The sequence below is a fragment of the Gobio gobio genome (genome assembly GCF_949357685.1).
Source record: "Gobio gobio genome assembly, chromosome: 24".
NCBI lineage: Eukaryota > Metazoa > Chordata > Actinopteri > Cypriniformes > Gobionidae > Gobio > Gobio gobio.
In genome coordinates, this window is record NC_137120.1 from 40,753,250 (window position 1) to 40,775,554 (window position 22,305).

At 35.8% G+C, this 22,305-nt stretch overlaps 1 protein-coding gene across 4 annotated transcripts; it reads left to right on the forward strand.

Annotated features, from left to right (window-relative positions):
• The first annotated feature begins 758 nt into the window (after positions 1 to 758).
• use1 (unconventional SNARE in the ER 1 homolog) lies at positions 759 to 18,649 on the forward strand. Of its 4 annotated transcripts, none has more exons than XR_013815934.1 (9): positions 781 to 898; positions 1,052 to 1,101; positions 1,242 to 1,320; positions 10,912 to 11,064; positions 12,588 to 12,603; positions 12,699 to 12,729; positions 12,795 to 12,957; positions 17,033 to 17,543; positions 18,212 to 18,649. XR_013815934.1 is itself a non-coding variant. In XM_079808664.1 (8 exons), the coding sequence occupies exons 1-8, from the start codon at positions 797 to 799 to the stop codon at positions 17,213 to 17,215; spliced, it is 777 nt and encodes a 258-aa protein (XP_079664790.1). In that variant the 5' UTR covers positions 759 to 796; the 3' UTR covers positions 17,216 to 18,649. The 4 variants fall into 4 exon arrangements, 1 of the variants encoding a protein (XP_079664790.1); XR_013815935.1 differs by having other exon boundaries at positions 17,033 to 17,434; positions 18,271 to 18,649; XR_013815936.1 differs by having other exon boundaries at positions 17,033 to 17,417; positions 18,253 to 18,649.
• Positions 18,650 to 22,305: the final 3,656 nt, after the last annotated feature.

Genomic DNA, 22,305 nt, shown 5'->3' on the forward strand with positions numbered 1-22,305 from the left:
ACTCATATCTGTTGTCCATTTCAATTAAAAGTTAAACTGTTTCATAATCAGTGTACAACTGCATTTTTGGAGATGTGAATTAACTATTTGGATTGTAATTGTGATGTTTCAGCAGAGCGGTGAGTGTGTAATTGTGCACTACTTACGCATTCAGGAGGTCTGCAATACTTTTTCTCTTTGCTTTATCACTGTGGCGGTGTTGCCTTTCTTCTTAATTATGTCTTTTACCTCCTCGTATGCCTCCATGAGGATTTATGCCTCCAACGGGGAAAAGTACGCCGCTCTAGTTGCCATGGTGAATCAGTGAATCTGTGATCGGTGGCGGGTCTATTTAAGTGAGCCGTGAGCGCGCACCTATCCAAGATTGGTTTAACCTGGCTTGATGAATCCGTGTCTGCTCATCCTGGCTTGGTCTTTGTGCAACCAATTAAGCCTGGATGCACTTGTTTTGGCTTCATTGAGCTCAGCTCAGTCATTTATCCTGGATGTCTTAATTCTACTTTTGTGCAACGGGCCTCTGTTCAGAGTATGTAGTAAACAACATCAACTAAATAAAAACAATATAGAATGAACATGTATGTAGAAAAAAATTAAATACGGCAGATACATGAATTTGTATTGTTTTAGTACGTTTTTTGTTTTGTGATCTCATGTTTATTGTGAGGAATATTGTGTCTTGTGAATATAAAACTTAGCCAAAATAACTCCCGCGTAACCTAGAAGGACTCTTAATTTGTCGCCCGGTTCCGCCTTGCTGTGTGTAAAACTAGCGCGACTTCCGCTTTGAGTGTCAAATATGGCCACGTCCAGACTAGAGATAAATTTCATCAGATTATTATCGCGCTGTGAATCTCTGGCTTCAGAGAAAAGAGGAGAGACCGAATGGAGACTAGAGAAGGTAATTCACCACATCATTACATTTACGTTTATATTTTACACATGAGATATTCTGCATGAAAACAACAAAGCAATAATACCGACATCATTCATGAATTACGTGTCATAAACAAAACAAACATACTAGTTCATTTCTTTTAATTGTCTTTTCAAGTATGTTGGTGCTCTGGAGGAGATGCTTGTAGCCCTTAAAAAGAGTTCAAGGTACGTTTATATCACATTACAGGCAATAATGTCAACATTTACTGTGTGAGAATGATTTATATCAAAGGTGATGTTAGCTAGTAGTGTTTCTCCTACATTTCTCTGTGATATATAACTATGATTATTTCTGATTCTCCCAGCAAACCAACTCCAGAGATCCTGACAGACTACAACCGCAAGGTGGATTTCCTCAAGGGTCTCTTAGAGGCAGACAAACTGGTCAGTCATTTTATTATTCAAGTCAACTTTATTTATATAGCGCTTTTAACAATACAGATTGTTTCAAAGCAGCTTTACAGTGTTAAACAGGAAAATAATGCAACATAATTTTATTCAGCCGTACAGCCATTCTGGAGAAAATGTCATCAGTTCATTTCAATTATCATACAGTGACAGTGTGGGCTTTAGATCAGTAATTTAGTTTATATGGTTAATTTAGTTTATTAATTAGATTTATTTGGATATTTAGTTGAAAAATAAAGCAAGCCAAGCCAGAGGCAACAGTGGCAAGGAAACCAAAACCCCATCAGGAGCAGAATGGAGAAAAATAAGAGGAATAAACAGCGTATGATTATTATTCTGACAACTTTACAGGTCAGAGGTCATAATAGATCGGAATATTCGAAGGATCAGAGTCATCACGCCGGAGACGGGTTTATTGAGGATGACATATCGATTTAAGAATTATTAAATTGTAATATTCGAACAATCGGAGTCATCACGCCGGAGACGGGTTTATTGAGGATGACATATCGATTTATCAATTATTAAATTGTAATATTCGAACAATCGGAGTCATCACGCCGGAGACGGGTTTATTGAGGATGACATATCGATTTATCAATTATTAAATTGTAATATTCGAACAATCGGAGTCATCACGCCGGAGACGGGTTTATTGAGGATGACATATCGATTTAAGAATTATTAAATTGTAATATTCGAACAATCGGAGTCATCACACCGGAGACGGGTTTATTGAGGATGACATATCGATTTAAGAATTATTAAATTGTAATATTCGAACAATCGGAGTCATTACGCCGGAGACGGGTTTATTGAGGATGACATATCGATTTAAGAATTATTAAATTGTAATATTCGAACAATCGGAGTCATTACGCCGGAGACGGGTTTATTGAGGATGACATATCGATTTAAGAATTATTAAATTGTAATATTCGAACAATCGGAGTCATCACGCCGGAGACGGGTTTATTGAGGATGACATATCGATTTATCAATTATTAAATTGTAATATTCGAACAATCGGAGTCATCACGCCGGAGACGGGTTTATTGAGGATGACATATCGATTTATCAATTATTAAATTGTAATATTCGAACAATCGGAGTCATCACGCCGGAGACGGGTTTATTGAGGATGACATATCGATTTATCAATTATTAAATTGTAATATTCGAACAATCGGAGTCATCACGCCGGAGACGGGTTTATTGAGGATGACATATCGATTTAAGAATTATTAAATTGTAATATTCGAACAATCGGAGTCATCACGCCAGAGACGGGTTTATTGAGGATGACATATCGATTTAAGAATTATTAAATTGTAATATTCGAACAATCGGAGTCATCACGCCGGAGACGGGTTTATTGAGGATGACATATCGATTTAAGAATTATTAAATTGTAATATTCGAACAATCGGAGTCATCACGCCGGAGACGGGTTTAATGAGGATGACATATCGATTTATCAATTATTAAATTGTAATATTCGAACAATCGGAGTCATTACGCCGGAGACGGGTTTAATGAGGATGACATATTGATTTATCAATTATTAAATTGTAATATTCGAACAATCGGAGTCTTCACGCTGGAGACGGGTTTAATGAGGATGACATATCGATTTAAGAATTATTAAATTGTAATATTCGAACAATCGGAGTCATTACGCCGGAGACGGGTTTATTGAGGATGACATATCGATTTATCAATTATTAAATTGTAATATTCGAACAATCGGAGTCATCACACCGGAGACGGGTTTATTGAGGATGACATATCGATTTATCAATTATTAAATTGTAATATTCGAACAATCGGAGTCATCACGCCGGAGACGGGTTTATTGAGGATGACATATCGATTTATCAATTATTAAATTGTAATATTCGAACAATCGGAGTCTTCACGCTGGAGACGGGTTTAATGAGGATGACATATCGATTTAAGAATTATTAAATTGTAATATTCGAACAATCGGAGTCATCACACCAGAGACGGGTTTATAGAGGATGACATATCGATTTATCAATTATTAAATTGTAATATTCGAACAATCAGAGTCATCACGCCGGAGACGGGTTTATAGAGGATGACATATCGATTTATCAATTATTAAATTTTAATATTCGAACAATCGGAGTCATCACGCCGGAGACGGGTTTAATGAGGATGACATATCGATTTATCAATTATTAAATTGTAATATTCGAACAATCGGAGTCATTACGCCGGAGACGGGTTTATTGAGGATGACATATCGATTTATCAATTATTAAATTGTAATATTCGAACAATCGGAGTCATCACACCGGAGACGGGTTTATTGAGGATGACATATCGATTTAAGAATTATTAAATTGTAATATTCGAACAATCGGAGTCATCACGCCGGAGACGGGTTTATTGAGGATGACATATCGATTTATCAATTATTAAATTGTAATATTCGAACAATCGGAGTCATCACACCGGAGACGGGTTTATTGAGGATGACATATCGATTTATCAATTATTAAATTGTAATATTCGAACAATCGGAGTCATCACGCCGGAGACGGGTTTATTGAGGATGACATATCGATTTAAGAATTATTAAATTGTAATATTCGAACAATCGGAGTCATTACGCCGGAGACGGGTTTATTGAGGATGACATATCGATTTATCAATTATTAAATTGTAATATTCGAACAATCGGAGTCATCACACCGGAGACGGGTTTATTGAGGATGACATATCGATTTATCAATTATTAAATTGTAATATTCGAACAATCGGAGTCATCACACCGGAGACGGGTTTATTGAGGATGACATATCGATTTAAGAATTATTAAATTGTAATATTCGAACAATCGGAGTCATCACGCCGGAGACGGGTTTATTGAGGATGACATATCGATTTAAGAATTATTAAATTGTAATATTCGAACAATCGGAGTCATTACGCCGGAGACGGGTTTATTGAGGATGACATATCGATTTATCAATTATTAAATTGTAATATTCGAACAATCGGGAGTCATCACGCCGGAGACGGGTTTAATGAGGATGACATATCGATTTAAGAATTATTAAATTGTAATATTCGAACAATCGGAGTCATCATGCCGGAGACGGGTTTATTGAGGATGACATATCGATTTAAGAATTATTAAATTGTAATATTCGAACAATCGGAGTCATCATGCCGGAGACGGGTTTATTGAGGATGATCTATCGATTTAAGAATTATTAAATTGTAATATTTGAACAATCGGAGTCATCACGCCGGAGACGGGTTTATTGAGGATGACATATCGATTTAAGAATTATTAAATTGTAATATTTGAACAATCGGAGTCATCACGTCGGAGACGGGTTTATTGAGGATGACATATCGATTTAAGAATTATTAAATTGTAATATTCGAACAATCGGAGTCATCACGCCGGAGACGGGTTTATTGAGGATGACATATCGATTTAACAATTATTAAATTGTAATATTTGAACAATCGGAGTCATCACGCCGGAGACGGGTTTATTGAGGATGACATATCGATTTAAGAATTATTAAATTGTAATATTTGAACAATCGGAGTCATCATGCCGGAGACGGGTTTATTGAGGATGACATATCGATTTAAGAATTATTAAATTGTAATATTTGAACAATCGGAGTCATCACGCCGGAGACGGGTTTATTGAGGATGATCTATCGATTTAAGAATTATTAAATTGTAATATTTGAACAATCGGAGTCATCATGCCGGAGACGGGTTTATTGAGGATGACATATCGATTTAAGAATTATTAAATTGTAATATTTGAACAATCGGAGTCATCACGTCGGAGACGGGTTTATTGAGGATGACATATCGATTTAAGAATTATTAAATTGTAATATTCGAACAATCGGAGTCATCACGCCGGAGACGGGTTTATTGAGGATGACATATCGATTTAACAATTATTAAATTGTAATATTTGAACAATCGGAGTCATCACGCCGGAGACGGGTTTATTGAGGATGACATATCGATTTAAGAATTATTAAATTGTAATATTTGAACAATCGGAGTCTTCACGCCGGAGACGGGTTTATTGAGGATGACATATCGATTTAAGAATTATTAAATTGTAATATTCGAACAATCGGTGTCATCACGCCGGAGACGGGTTTATTGAGGATGACATATCGATTTAAGAATTATTAAATTGTAATATTCTAACAATCGGAGTCATCATGCCGGAGACGGGTTAATTGAGGATGACATATCGATTTAAGAATTATTAAATTGTAATATTCGAACAATCGGTGTCATCACGCCGGAGACGGGTTTAATGAGGATGACATATCGATTTAAGAATTATTAAATTGTAATATTCTAACAATCGGTGTCATCACGCCGGAGACGGGTTTATTGAGGATGACATATCGATTTAAGAATTATTAAATTGTAATATTCGAACAATCGGTGTCATCACGCCGGAGACGGGTTTATTGAGGATGACATATCGATTTAAGAATTATTAAATTGTAATATTCGAACAATCGGTGTCATCACGCCGGAGACGGGTTTAATGAGGATGACATATCGATTTAAGAATTATTAAATTGTAATATTCTAACAATCGGAGTCATCATGCCGGAGACGGGTTAATTGAGGATGACATATCGATTTAAGAATTATTAAATTGTAATATTTGAACAATCGGAGTCATCACGTCGGAGACGGGTTTATTGAGGATGACATATCGATTTATCAATTATTAAATTGTAATATTTGAACAATCGGAGTCATCACGTCGGAGACGGGTTTATTGAGGATGACATATCGATTTATCAATTATTAAATTGTAATATTCGAACAATCGGAGTCTTCACGCCGGAGACGGGTTTATTGAGGATGACATATCGATTTAAGAATTATTAAATTGTAATATTCGAAGGATCGGAGTCATTACGCCGGAGACGGGTTTATTGAGGATGACATATCGATTTAAGAATTATTAAATTGTAATATTCGAACAATCGGAGTCATTACGCCGGAGACGGGTTTAATGAGGATGACATATCGATTTATCAATTATTAAATTGTAATATTCGAACAATCGGAGTCATCACACCGGAGACGGGTTTATTGAGGATGACATATCGATTTAACAATTATTAAATTGTAATATTCGAACAATCGGAGTCATTACGCCGGAGACGGGTTTATTGAGGATGACATATCGATTTATCAATTATTAAATTGTAATATTCGAACAATCGGAGTCATCACACCGGAGACGGGTTTATTGAGGATGACATATCGATTTAACAATTATTAAATTGTAATATTCGAACAATCGGAGTCATTACGCCGGAGACGGGTTTATTGAGGATGACATATCGATTTAACAATTATTAAATTGTAATATTCGAACAATCGGAGTCATCACACCGGAGACGGGTTTATTGAGGATGACATATCGATTTATCAATTATTAAATTGTAATATTCGAACAATCGGAGTCATCACACCGGAGACGGGTTTATTGAGGATGACATATCGATTTATCAATTATTAAATTGTAATATTCGAACAATCGGAGTCATCACGCCGGAGACGGGTTTATTGAGGATGACATATCGATTTATCAATTATTAAATTGTAATATTCGAACAATCGGAGTCATCACACCGGAGACGGGTTTATTGAGGATGACATATCGATTTAACAATTATTAAATTGTAATATTCGAACAATCGGAGTCATTACGCCGGAGACGGGTTTATTGAGGATGACATATCGATTTAACAATTATTAAATTGTAATATTCGAACAATCGGAGTCATCACACCGGAGACGGGTTTATTGAGGATGACATATCGATTTATCAATTATTAAATTGTAATATTCGAACAATCGGAGTCATCACACCGGAGACGGGTTTATTGAGGATGACATATCGATTTATCAATTATTAAATTGTAATATTCGAACAATCGGAGTCATCACACCGGAGACGGGTTTATTGAGGATGACATATCGATTTAAGAATTATTAAATTGTAATATTCGAACAATCGGAGTCATCACGCCGGAGACGGGTTTATTGAGGATGACATATCGATTTAAGAATTATTAAATTGTAATATTCGAACAATCGGAGTCATTACGCCGGAGACGGGTTTATTGAGGATGACATATCGATTTATCAATTATTAAATTGTAATATTCGAACAATCGGGAGTCATCACGCCGGAGACGGGTTTAATGAGGATGACATATCGATTTAAGAATTATTAAATTGTAATATTCGAACAATCGGAGTCATCATGCCGGAGACGGGTTTATTGAGGATGACATATCGATTTAAGAATTATTAAATTGTAATATTCGAACAATCGGAGTCATCATGCCGGAGACGGGTTTATTGAGGATGATCTATCGATTTAAGAATTATTAAATTGTAATATTTGAACAATCGGAGTCATCACGCCGGAGACGGGTTTATTGAGGATGACATATCGATTTAAGAATTATTAAATTGTAATATTCGAACAATCGGAGTCATCACGCCGGAGACGGGTTTAATGAGGATGACATATCGATTTAAGAATTATTAAATTGTAATATTTGAACAATCGGAGTCATCACGTCGGAGACGGGTTTATTGAGGATGACATATCGATTTAAGAATTATTAAATTGTAATATTCGAACAATCGGAGTCATCACGCCGGAGACGGGTTTATTGAGGATGACATATCGATTTAACAATTATTAAATTGTAATATTTGAACAATCGGAGTCATCACGCCGGAGACGGGTTTATTGAGGATGACATATCGATTTAAGAATTATTAAATTGTAATATTTGAACAATCGGAGTCTTCACGCCGGAGACGGGTTTATTGAGGATGACATATCGATTTAAGAATTATTAAATTGTAATATTCGAACAATCGGTGTCATCACGCCGGAGACGGGTTTATTGAGGATGACATATCGATTTAAGAATTATTAAATTGTAATATTCTAACAATCGGAGTCATCATGCCGGAGACGGGTTAATTGAGGATGACATATCGATTTAAGAATTATTAAATTGTAATATTCGAACAATCGGTGTCATCACGCCGGAGACGGGTTTAATGAGGATGACATATCGATTTAAGAATTATTAAATTGTAATATTCTAACAATCGGAGTCATCATGCCGGAGACGGGTTAATTGAGGATGACATATCGATTTAAGAATTATTAAATTGTAATATTCTAACAATCGGTGTCATCACGCCGGAGACGGGTTTATTGAGGATGACATATCGATTTAAGAATTATTAAATTGTAATATTCGAACAATCGGTGTCATCACGCCGGAGACGGGTTTATTGAGGATGACATATCGATTTAAGAATTATTAAATTGTAATATTCGAACAATCGGTGTCATCACGCCGGAGACGGGTTTAATGAGGATGACATATCGATTTAAGAATTATTAAATTGTAATATTCTAACAATCGGAGTCATCATGCCGGAGACGGGTTAATTGAGGATGACATATCGATTTAAGAATTATTAAATTGTAATATTTGAACAATCGGAGTCATCACGTCGGAGACGGGTTTATTGAGGATGACATATCGATTTATCAATTATTAAATTGTAATATTTGAACAATCGGAGTCATCACGTCGGAGACGGGTTTATTGAGGATGACATATCGATTTATCAATTATTAAATTGTAATATTCGAACAATCGGAGTCTTCACGCCGGAGACGGGTTTATTGAGGATGACATATCGATTTAAGAATTATTAAATTGTAATATTCGAAGGATCGGAGTCATTACGCCGGAGACGGGTTTATTGAGGATGACATATCGATTTAAGAATTATTAAATTGTAATATTCGAACAATCGGAGTCATTACGCCGGAGACGGGTTTAATGAGGATGACATATCGATTTATCAATTATTAAATTGTAATATTCGAACAATCGGAGTCATCACACCGGAGACGGGTTTATTGAGGATGACATATCGATTTAACAATTATTAAATTGTAATATTCGAACAATCGGAGTCATTACGCCGGAGACGGGTTTATTGAGGATGACATATCGATTTATCAATTATTAAATTGTAATATTCGAACAATCGGAGTCATCACACCGGAGACGGGTTTATTGAGGATGACATATCGATTTAACAATTATTAAATTGTAATATTCGAACAATCGGAGTCATTACGCCGGAGACGGGTTTATTGAGGATGACATATCGATTTAACAATTATTAAATTGTAATATTCGAACAATCGGAGTCATCACACCGGAGACGGGTTTATTGAGGATGACATATCGATTTATCAATTATTAAATTGTAATATTCGAACAATCGGAGTCATCACACCGGAGACGGGTTTATTGAGGATGACATATCGATTTATCAATTATTAAATTGTAATATTCGAACAATCGGAGTCATCACGCCGGAGACGGGTTTATTGAGGATGACATATCGATTTATCAATTATTAAATTGTAATATTCGAACAATCGGAGTCATCACACCGGAGACGGGTTTATTGAGGATGACATATCGATTTAACAATTATTAAATTGTAATATTCGAACAATCGGAGTCATTACGCCGGAGACGGGTTTATTGAGGATGACATATCGATTTAACAATTATTAAATTGTAATATTCGAACAATCGGAGTCATCACACCGGAGACGGGTTTATTGAGGATGACATATCGATTTATCAATTATTAAATTGTAATATTCGAACAATCGGAGTCATTACGCCGGAGACGGGTTTATTGAGGATGACATATCGATTTAACAATTATTAAATTGTAATATTTGAACAATCGGTGTCATCACGCCGGAGACGGGTTTATTGAGGATGACATATCGATTTAAGAATTATTAAATTGTAATATTCGAACAATCGGAGTCATTACGCCGGAGACGGGTTTATTGAGGATGACATATCGATTTAACAATTATTAAATTGTAATATTCGAACAATCGGAGTCATCACACCGGAGACGGGTTTATTGAGGATGACATATCGATTTATCAATTATTAAATTGTAATATTCGAACAATCGGAGTCATCACACCGGAGACGGGTTTATTGAGGATGACATATCGATTTATCAATTATTAAATTGTAATATTCGAACAATCGGAGTCATCACACCGGAGACGGGTTTATTGAGGATGACATATCGATTTAACAATTATTAAATTGTAATATTCGAACAATCGGAGTCATCACACCGGAGACGGGTTTATTGAGGATGACATATCGATTTATCAATTATTAAATTGTAATATTCGAACAATCGGAGTCATCACACCGGAGACGGGTTTATTGAGGATGACATATCGATTTATCAATTATTAAATTGTAATATTCGAACAATCGGAGTCATCACGCCGGAGACGGGTTTATTGAGGATGCCGTGTCGATGAGGCAGTTTCAGGGGAGACAATAGACAGGACATGCATCATCGTCCTATGCTAATCCCAGTACAGTAAAGACATGTTTTGTGTGCTTTTAGCCGTCTCCAGCTGAGAAGTCTCTAGCCAATCAGTTTCTGGCCCCTGGACGGACGGCCACCATATCCAGCGAGAGGACGCCGGCGAGTAAGACGGTGCACATGCAGAGTAAAGCCAGATGTGCTGAGGAGATGAGGAAGGAGCTCATGACCACCGTACGACTCTTTACACTACTAATGCACTTTTTATATATTCATGATATTAAGTCATTTTGTTATAATAAAACATTTGTTGTTTTATAAAGACAAAACATACTTCGAACAAGAACTTTACAATACAAAAAACATTAAATCACTAAATTGTTATATTTATGTTCGTGCTGTCAAATTAATTATATATATAATAGTTAAATTTGTAATAGATTTTAATAATTGTCTTATTAAATATATAATATATGTTTATAAAATAAATAAACAAACTGTATATATTTATTAAATAAATAATATATAAAATAAATAAATAATATATTTATAAAATAGATTAATATATAAAATAAACAAACTATATATATATATAAAAAGTGTAATTATTAAATAAATAGTATATATTTATTAAGTAAATACATAATATATTAAATAAATACAAATATATATATTTAATAAATAAATAATATATATTTATGAAAAATTAATAGATATATTTATATGATAAATAAACAATATATATTAAATAAATATATATTAATAAACAAAATTAATATATTTATTAAATAAATAATATATGAAATAAATAAATAACATATTTATAAAATAGATAAATAATATATATATTTATAAAATAAATAAACAATATATATTTATTTATAAAATAAATCATATATAAAATAAATAATAAATATATTTATAAAATAAATAAATATATATATATATATATATATATATATATATATATATATATATATATATATATATATATATATATATATATATATATATATTAAATAAATAATATATAAAATAAATGAATAATATATTTATAAAATAAATAAAAAAATATATATTTATAAAATAGATAATATAAAATAAATAAATAATATATATTTATAAAATAAATAAACTATATTATAAAATAAATAAACAATATATTTTTATTAAATAATTAATATATAAAATAAATTTTATATATATATATATATATATATATATGTATGTGTATACTATATCATTTAAAATATATATTAGTGCTGGGGAAAATTTAATCGTGATTAATCACATCCAAAATAAAAGTTTGTTTACATAATATATGTGTGTGTGTTGTGTATAATTATTATGTGTGTATATGTTTAAGAAAAATGTTATTTGTATAAAAATTATATTTATATAAGATAAATTAAATATATAGTGTATATACATGTAAATGTCTTAAATATATACAATACAGGTGTGTATTTATAAATAAAAAAATAATTATATATATATATATATTATTAACTTATTTTAGTTTGATATTTTTGTACTTCAAGTTAAACTAATTAAACACAATATATTTTTTCTATATTCACTTTCAGTTAATGTTTATTTTATTAGTACCATTTTTTTTTATTTTTTTTATGGTTTTAGTTAAGACACAAATACAAAAAAAAATGACATAAGAAAAGAAATTTTTTTTTTTGCACATTTTTTCACAGTGTGTATAAATGTATATTTTTACTGACTCTTCTCTCTCCTCTTCTTATCAGGGTGTGTCAAATTCCGGTAAGCCGTGTTTTGTATTTGAATGTAAATGCTACATGTGAATAAAGTAAACGACAGGTACTGATCATGTGCTTTTCTCTGTTCCTCATGGTCAGGATCGCTGGAGACGGATCTCAGACACAGGAAGTAGGTGATGCTCTGTCGAGTATTCGGTATCTTCAGCATTGGGTTAATTTCTCCTCATTCCTCAGGAGCTTTCCTGTAGACGAGCGGCAGTCGGCGACAGAGCTGGACGCTATTCTACAGCATCACAACAACCTCCAGGAGAAACTGGCCGAAGACATGCTGAACCTCGCTCGCAACCTGAAGAACAACTCGCTCGCCGCGCAGAACATCATAAAGCAGGACAACCAGGTCTGAGATCACCAGCTCCAAAGAGCTGAATAAAACAATGATCAGCATGTGTAAAATATAAAGCATCAGCTTGAAGAGGTCAGTCGTGGATTTGTTGTGTGACCACTAGAGGGCAGCATTATATTAGTGCGCTGTTACACTCACGATTGAGGATCTTAAAGCGATACAGGGTTCACACTTGTCCTGGAAAACCTGGAAAATGTATGATACATTTTCCAGTCCTGGAAAACACATGGAAAGTTAGAGAAAATGTAAAATGTCCTGGAAAAACTTGTTGTTGTCCTGGTTAAAGTTAAAGGGTTAGTTCACCCAAAAATGAAAATTCTGTCATTAATAGATTACTGTTAATTACTGTCAATAATTAGTGTAAATCTGATGCTCTGAAAGGCCTCCATTGGCTCAACTTTACACTCTCAAGACCCTTAAAAGACACTAAAGACTAAAGTTACAAAGTCCATCTCACTACAGCGGCTCTACAATAACTTTATGAATCGGAGATAATAGTTTTTGTGCGCAAAAAAACCCTAAATAACGACTTATATAGTGATGACGATTTCAAAACACGGCATCATGAAGCTTCGAAGCGTTATGAATCAGTGAGTCGATTCAGCGGTTTTGAATCGCCAAATTTCAGCAGTTTGACACGCGATCCGAATCATGATTCGACTCACTGATTCATAACGCTTAGAAGCTTCATGATGCCTTGTTTTGAAATCGTCATCACTATATAAGTCGTTATTTAGGGTTTTTTTGCGCACAAAAACTATTCTCGTCTTCATAAAGTTATTGTAGAGCCGCTGTAGTGAGATGGACTTTATATCGACGTCTTTAGTGTCTTTTAAGGGTCTTGAGAGTGTAAAGTTGAGCCAATGGAGGCCTTTCAGAGCATCAGATTTACACTAAAATATCTTCATTTGTGTCTGAAGATGAACGGAGGTCTGACGGGTGTCCAACCACATGAGGCTCAGTCATTAATCACACAATTTACATTTTTGGGTGAACTAACCCTTTAAAGGGTAACTTCAGTGATTTAGCATTAGGCTTTGTATCAGTAGAAACCCGGTAGTATATTGGAATTATGGTACTTTCCCCCCTCATATCCCCCTGAGACGAGAGAATTATGCATTTTATTTCTGGAAAAAATCCTCAGATGACGCAAATATCGTCATTTTGTGTCATCGGAGGATGTTTGGCCAGAGGCTATAGACTAAAGGAGCCGGTTCCGCATGTTTTCAACCCCATAACCAACGCCCATAGGGGTGGGATCTCACTCAGAATTATTTTGAGATATAGTCAGAATTGCGAAACTTTTTCTCTCGCAATATCGAGTTTATATCTTGCATTTATTACTTTTCTCAGAATTTACATAAAGTCCAAAAGTTTGAGGGAAAAAAGACAGATTTTTTTTGCGAGAAAATCACAATTGCAGAAGAAAAAAAAATTCAGAATAGCAAGATATGTCGCAATTACCCTTTTTTTTTAATTCTGTGGCGGAAACAAGCTTCCTTAGTCATAATGTATGATTTAAGAGCTCATATTAAAAACTGATTTAATAGTTAAGTCTTGGCAATAAACTGTGCGCCTGTTAAAGACTTAGAGAGCGATGTATTACTTTAGGAGTGATCCTTGTCTTTTATTCTCACTGTAGTAATATCCTGGAAAATGATCGCTGAAAAGTGGGAACCCTGGGATAGTTCACCCAAAAATTAACATTCTAGCCACACGGTTAGCCATTGACTTCCTTAGTGGGGAAAATAATCTAAAATGCTAAAAATGCTGGGAAAATGCTAACGTCAACTGTCTCTCAATGTCCTGCACATCTGGAATCCGTTTAGAAACTAATATGAAGTTTTTTTTATGACTTCATTAAAGGAACACTCCACTTTTTTTGAAAATAGGCTCATTTTACAAGTCCCCTAGAGTTAAATAGTAGAGTTTTACCGTTTTTGAATCCATTCAGCCGATCTTTGTATCTGGCGGTTTTAGCATAGCTTAGCATACATCATTGATTCTGATCAGTCCATTAGCATCTCATTCAAAAAATGACCAGACACTTTCAATATTTTTCCTATTTAAAACTTGACTCTTCTACAGTTACATCGTGTGCTAAGACCAACTGAAAATTAAAAGTTGCGATTTTCTACACCGATATGGCTAGGAACTACTTTCTCATTCTTGCGTAATAGTCGCGGATCTTCGCGGCCGTACCATGGCAATGATATTACAGCGCCTGAAAGTAGCCCAGCTAGGGAACTTTCAATGTGACCGGCACTAAGTTTGTGTAGTTGCAGAGAAAGTTTCAGGCTTGCAGCCGACAAATTGTGTTGTGGATTTAGCTGTGATTAGCCATGGTTCTGTGTGTTGTGGATTTAGCTGTGATTAGCCATGGTTCTGTGTGTTGTAAAGGGCTGTGATAGTAAGTCCAAGGTGTAACTACCACCATGTGTCACAGAATACCAACCAATCATTGCGCCGCTGCAGCCATGGTACGGCCGCGAAGATCCGCGACTATTACGCAGGAATGAGAAAGTAGTTCCTAGCCATATAGGTGTAGAAAATCGGCAAATCGTAGGCAGACGGCAGAAGGACTGGCTGAGGAAAGGCTGATCTCACCGGGTTAATGAGCTGAGCTGATCCGCTGGATCTCACAACTCCAAAAACACCAGATCACATGTTCAAATAGGCACTCTTTATATAAATAAACCACACATTTGAGCTTTAAACAACTACATTAGAGCCCTGCCCGGTGGCTATTTGTTGTACAGCGCCTAAACAAAATCAAAAACATTTTTGTGATATCAACTTCAAATTTGGAACACAACTTGGTTAGACATTTGGCTTTGATTTGATAGTAATTTTAGAGTACAAATTATTTTGTAACATATATATTTATATAAAATATTTAGTACAGTATATTTCATTTACAGTAAATGTAAACTTTCATCATTTAAACTGTTTCATACTTTTATTTTTTGAAGTTATTCCACTTGAGCCATAATCTGCTGGCTGATGAGACCAAACTTATGTCTATATTCCAAAGCATTCTTGAATTGCAACCATTTAAGTTTGGATAGTGCATCTTCATGTATATTTTCAAAAAGGAGGGTGACAGTTAAAGGGTTAGTTCACCCAAAAATGTAAATTCTGTCATTAATTCCTCACCCTCATGTGGTTGGACACCCGTCAGACCTCCGTTCATCTTCAGACACAAATGAAGATATTTTAGTGTAAAGCTGATGCTGAGAAAGGCTTCAGATAGGCCTCCATTGGCATTCAGTACATTTACACTCACAAGACCCATAAAAGGCACTAAAAACGTTGTTACAAAGTCCATCTCACCACAGTGACTCTACAATAATTTTACGATGCGACGACAATAGTTTTTGTGCGCAAAAAAAATCTAAATAACACCTTTATCCAGCTTGTTCTTGTCTTCCGTGTGTGTCTCCACGACGCATGCGCGAGAATATGAGCAGATCCGGCGTTCGGGAATCCATGAAATGCTCACTTTAGCCCCATTTTGAGAACTACGCCGAGACCTAAAGCACGATCAATGTAGAATTCAACAGCTGAGATACGCGCGTCTTCCTCTGCTGTAAACAAATCTCTTCTGGGTCATGTGTCCGAACGCCGGATCTGCTCATATTCTCACGCATGCGTCGTGGAGACACACACGGAAGACAAGAACAAGTTGGATAAAGGTGTTATTTTGATTTTTTTTGCGCACAAAAACTATTGTCGTCGCATCGTAAGATTATTGTAGAGTCACTGTGGTGAGATGGACTTTGTAATGACGTTTTTAGAGCCTTTTATGGGTCTTGTGAGTGTAAATGTACTGAATGCCAATGGAGGCCTATCTGAAGCCTTTCTCAGCATCAGCTTTACACTAAAATATCTTCATTTGTGTCTGAAGATGAACGGAGGTCTGACGGGTGTCCAACCACATGAGGGTGAGGAATTAATGACAGAATTTACATTTTTGGGTGAGCTAACTCTTTAACAGGTTAAATTAGCCCAAAAGTTGAATCTCGTACCATTGAACAGACTGTAAATGCTCTCCTCCTCGTTTTTTTAGACCCTCACTCAGTCCATGCGTCAGGCCGACGTCAACTTCGAGAAGCTGAAGACGGAGTCGGACCGCCTGGAGCAGCACGCCAAGAAATCCGTCAACTGGTTCCTGTGGCTGATGCTGATCGTGGTCTCCTTCACCTTCATCAGCATGATCCTCTTCATAAGACTGTTCCCGAGACTCCGATGACGAGCTAGGTTTGAATTGATCTATAGCTACAGGTTTACGTATAGACACTAGCCAAGGCTTGTAGAGTTGACTGACAGCCTCCATCTCTCCACGTCATTCCCGCGGAAATGGAGGAATGGAGTCCGTGTGACGCTGCTAACATCGTAAACGAACCCCCTAGTGTTCGTTTGGCCAAGTTGAAGTTCGTTAAAATACTTACAAAGTTTTCCCTGAATTGTCGCTACTCCTAACATAAAGGTTCGGCCCGGATCTGGGCTGACACCATGTTGCTGTTAAAGGATTAGTTCACTTTTAAATAAACTTTTGCTGATAGTTTACTCACCCTCATGCCATCCAAGATGTCCATGTCTTTCTTTCTGCAGTCGAAAAGAAATTACGTTTTTTGATGAAAACATTCCAGGATTGTTCTCCATATAATGGACTTCAATGGGCTCCAAACGGTTCAAATAACAGTTTCAGTGCAGCTTTAAACGACACCAGATGATGAATAAGGGTCTGATCTAGACAAACCATCAGTTTCTGAGAGAAACCCAGCAGTATTTATGCTATTATTTTACCTCTTATCAGACGAACGTGATCATCTCTGAGCTCCGCCATAACTTCCGCTTAGTGAGGTCAAAATACGAGCCTGGTCATAGATGTATATGTAGATGCCTCATTAGCGCTTGCACGGATCAGTAGAATGAGGCATCTACGATCGATATATCAATGACCACACTCGTATTTTGACCTCACTTAGCGGAAGTTATGGCGGAGCTCAGAGATGATCACGTTCGTCTGATAAGAGGTAAAATAATAGCATAAATACTGCTGGGTTTCTCTCAGAAACTGATGGTTTGTCTAGATCAGACCCTTATTCATCATCTGGTGTCGTTTAAAGCTGCACTGAAACTGTTATTTGAACCGTTTGGAGCCCATTGAAGTCCATTATATGGAGAACAATCCTGGAATGTTTTCATCAAAAAACTTCATTTCTTTTCGACTGCAGAAAGAAAGACATGGACATCTTGGATGACATGAGGTGAGTAAACTATCAGCAAAAGTTTATTTAAAAGTGAACTAATCCTTCAATCACTTTCTCAAGTATGGACGCTAAAAACGAACCGAGCTGTTTTAAGGTCCAGTTGACTTGTCCAGGCTTGCCGTGTCAATCAGGAAATGCTCTGGCAAGCACGCAGGAAGTATTCTCGCCCGTCGGAAGCACAGATGGACACGTCCTCTCCACCCAGAGAGTAAATGCTCCATATTTAGCTGCTCAAGATCTATTTGTGCTCGTTCCCAGTATAGCACATGGAGTTTGTTCAGCTCTTTTAATGGTGTTCATCTGAAACAGACGGTCATAGATTGTCTTTGTGCTTCGTTTAATTGATTCGCATGAACACCTCTGTGAAGAAAGAAACTGCATTATTTAAATAAAACCATTTGCAATCCTCCAATACTTGCTGTCTGATTTTATGTTTTCAATTCTTTGACCTACAGGTGCGACACATTTTCACTGACGACATCAAGTCATTTCAATAGGAATACACATAGTTTATATTTCCCATAATCAATTATTTTTAGGCCAGAATTTTGCCGTTTTATGAATTTTCATTGTGACATGCCTTAGCTAATAATGGTCTATTCCACCCTGACCACTGGCACTGACAGTAGAAGCATTATTCAATGTGTTGATCATAGACCATAAACAATCATCCATAGTGTCCGTGACGTCACTCATAGGTTTCTGAAGAGCATTTTTTAAGCCCAAAGTGGGCGGAGCAGGCCACTCCCGGATAACCGGAAATGGACGAAGAGCCGTCTGGGGAATTCGGCGCAAGCAGTTTCTCCTGAAGTGAGTTAAACTGCAGTTCATGGACTGGCCACTAGAGACAGACTCCAGAAGAGCAGAATCTCATTGAGCTCATGTTAAAATGGCCGACTTTACAGCAGAAGAACACATGTTTACAGTCTGAGACAAACTGTGCTTTTGGTCTGTACGGCTAATGTTGCCCTTCATGACGACTGTGAGGCGGTGAATTTATTTATAACTCATTCATTTACATTATATAAAGCCTTAAAGTTCTGCATAATTAAGGGCGTGGCCACTTTGAGTGACAGGTGGATTGCCGTTTGTCTGCTGTCTGTTAGTCGTCAGCTCAGCTCCGCCCACGTCCCGCCTCTTTGCTCATTTTATGTTATCCGAGAGTGACGTCACGGACACGCCCATATTTTTCTACAGTCTATGGTTTTGCTCAATGCTGTGGGATGAAGTAAGATCATTTAAAAACGATATTACTGTGTAGTGAACCGATGATATTTAAAGCTACACTGTGTGATATTTTCCCCCATCTAGTGGTGAACTTGTATATGACCATCCAGTGAATATTAGTTTCTCTCAATTCCGATTTTGTTTTAACTCCTACGGTGGCTGATTTAGTCCAAGATTAACATGGCTTCCAGTTCGCCCTCGTCCACATTTGTCTCGGTGCCATCGAGTGTTAAAACGCCAAAGGCCAAGCTTGAATTTACGGGAATGTCCCTCTTTGGCTAATGTACTTTCAAGATGGAGGATCAACATGGCGACCCGCATTCGAACCCTCACCCGTATGTGTTTACAATGGCATATTATAAACTTACGAGAATACTTTATTACTTGAAAGAAGTAAATATACATTAATGAGCACATATATTTTTGAAAGAACTAAGTGTTTTTAGCTAAGAATAAACTAAAAAAGTTACACAGTGTAGCTTTAAACAACTATTGCGTTGTGTTGTTGGCCAGATAAAATGAAAGAAAATAGAAACATGGACTTAAAGCTGCACTATGTAAGATTTTTTCAGTAAAATATCCAAACACCTCTAGGCCAGTGTTATATATTTTAGTTGAGTACTCAATATCCCAAATGTTTCCGACTATTTGTAAATGGTGAGATGCTATTTTACCCGAGGAACCGGGACGTGTGAGGGCGTGGCCTGTCGATGACATCATATCCGCGTTAGTTTGCGGTTTTATTCTGCAGAAGCGCTTTAATCTCACTGCAGTGTGAACAAGTGTCATAGCAGCCGCCGACTGTGTCATAATAAAAGTCCCACTGCTCGCGAGGCGTGTGTTGCGTTCATCTTATGAACAATCGCTCCAGCGGTTCCTCAGCTCCACAACACTCGTCCTGCTTCTGCTTCACTACAGTAACGTTAATAATCACATCATCAACATGATTTCTGCCCGAGTCCTGTCCTGATTCTTTCCCACTGGCTGAGGTGAAGACCACATGTCCCAAGAGTCTGTGTGACATCATCAAACTACGCCTTTGCTTTGAATAGGCGACCTCTAGCGTACGGAAAACTTACATAGTGCACCTTTTAAAGATAATTTTTCTAATAATAATTAGGGCTGTCAAAAGATTAATCGCGATTAATCGCATCCAAAATAAAAGTTTGTGTTTACATAATATATGTGTGTGTACTCTGTTAATTATTATTTATATATAAATACACACACAAGCATGTATATATTTAAGAAAAAAATATTTTTATATATAAAACATTTATATTTATATATATTAGAGATTATATAAATGTATATACATGCAAATATTTCTTAAATGTATACATGAATGTGTGTGTGTGTGTGTGTGTGTATTTATATTTAAATAATAATTAACAGAGTACACACACATATATTATGTAAACACAAACTTTTATTTTGGATGCGATTGAATCGCGATGAATCTTTTGACAGCCCTAATAATAATAAAAAAAATTCACTCTACCCTAAGACTAACACATTTATACTAAAAGCCAGATTTGTTTTCATGGGGATTTTAAGATTTGCGATGCACACAATGGTGTTCAATAACCTTAACCTTGAGTAAAAAGTGACAATTTGCCCCCGTCATGACACATCTGCACTTCATCAGACTTTTAAAAACTATTTTATGTTCGGAAAAAAAACGCTGATCCACACGGAAATTTATGTACTTTGGAATAATGTTCTTTATGACCCCTGTCGTTGTTAGCTTAGCAGTCCCCTAATGCATCATAAATCATTGTTACTTAGACACGAGACTCCTGTGGACACAAAGGCCTAATTTTCCAAACCAGGTCGATCCACCTTTGAAGTAAAGCGAGCAGATAAAGTAGCTGTGAGCTTTAATTTCGCGGCTCCTGACAGGGAAGGCTCTGATCCAGGAGAAGGAGACGGGTTAGCTGAGGCGAAGGGATTGAAGCAACACCTCCACCAACCCCTGGGGAACCAGCAGGTGCTGCAGAGTTCCTGGAAACCGCTCCACTTCACTGAGATTAACACACAATAAACCCGCCTTCTCGGAGATCTTTAACCGCAACATCAAGCAGCTTTTACTTGATTAATACGAGGATTAAATTGTGTCATTTTTGGTGACGAAAATCGCTTCTATCTTCTCAAGGTCGATTCTGACGTCAATGTTTTGTGCCACATTAACAATGCAATCATCAAGGTCAAATTCGTCCCACAAACGGACTACACTCAAAAAACTAGAAAAAACGTTGGCTTGAGAAAGCCTGACCAGAAAGTTTGAAGAAGTTTAAAGAAGTTTAAAGTTAGATTGATAGATTAGTTGAAAGAAATAAAGATGAATGAGTTAGAAAGAAAGAAAGATGGATTAGATTAGATAGAAAGAAAGATTAATTAGTTAGAAAGAAAAAAAGATGGATAATTTAGAAAGAAAGAAAGAAAAAAAGAAAGAAAGAAAGAAAGAAAAATGAATTATAAAGAAAGAAAGAAAGAAAGAAAGAAAGAAAGATGGATTAATTAGTTAGAAAAAAGAAAGATTAGATTAGATTAGATTAGATTCAACTTTATTGTCATTACACAAGTACAAGTACAAGGCAACGAAATGCAGTTTAGGTCTAACCAGAAGTGCAATAGCAGCAAGTGCAGGATATACAACGTTTGCATAAGTGCAGGACATAAAAATGTTCTGAATATATATAAATATGTATAAGTAGAGAGATGGTTATTACTATAAGTAGAACTGAATTTACAGATGAATATATACAGTGAATAAATATACAGATGGCTATTACTATAAACAGAATTTACAGGTGACTATGTACTATGAATAAATATA

Excerpts from the sequence above, each read along its gene's own strand:
- use1 (XM_079808664.1), top strand. The coding sequence starts at position 797 with ATGGCCACGTCCAGACTAGAGATAAATTTCATCAGATTATTATCGCGC. Across the intron at positions 1,102-1,241 it reads GCCCTTAAAAAGAGTTCAAG|CAAACCAACTCCAGAGATCC; the intron begins GTACGTTTATAT and ends TGATTCTCCCAG. Across the intron at positions 1,321-10,911 it reads TCTTAGAGGCAGACAAACTG|CCGTCTCCAGCTGAGAAGTC; the intron begins GTCAGTCATTTT and ends GTGTGCTTTTAG.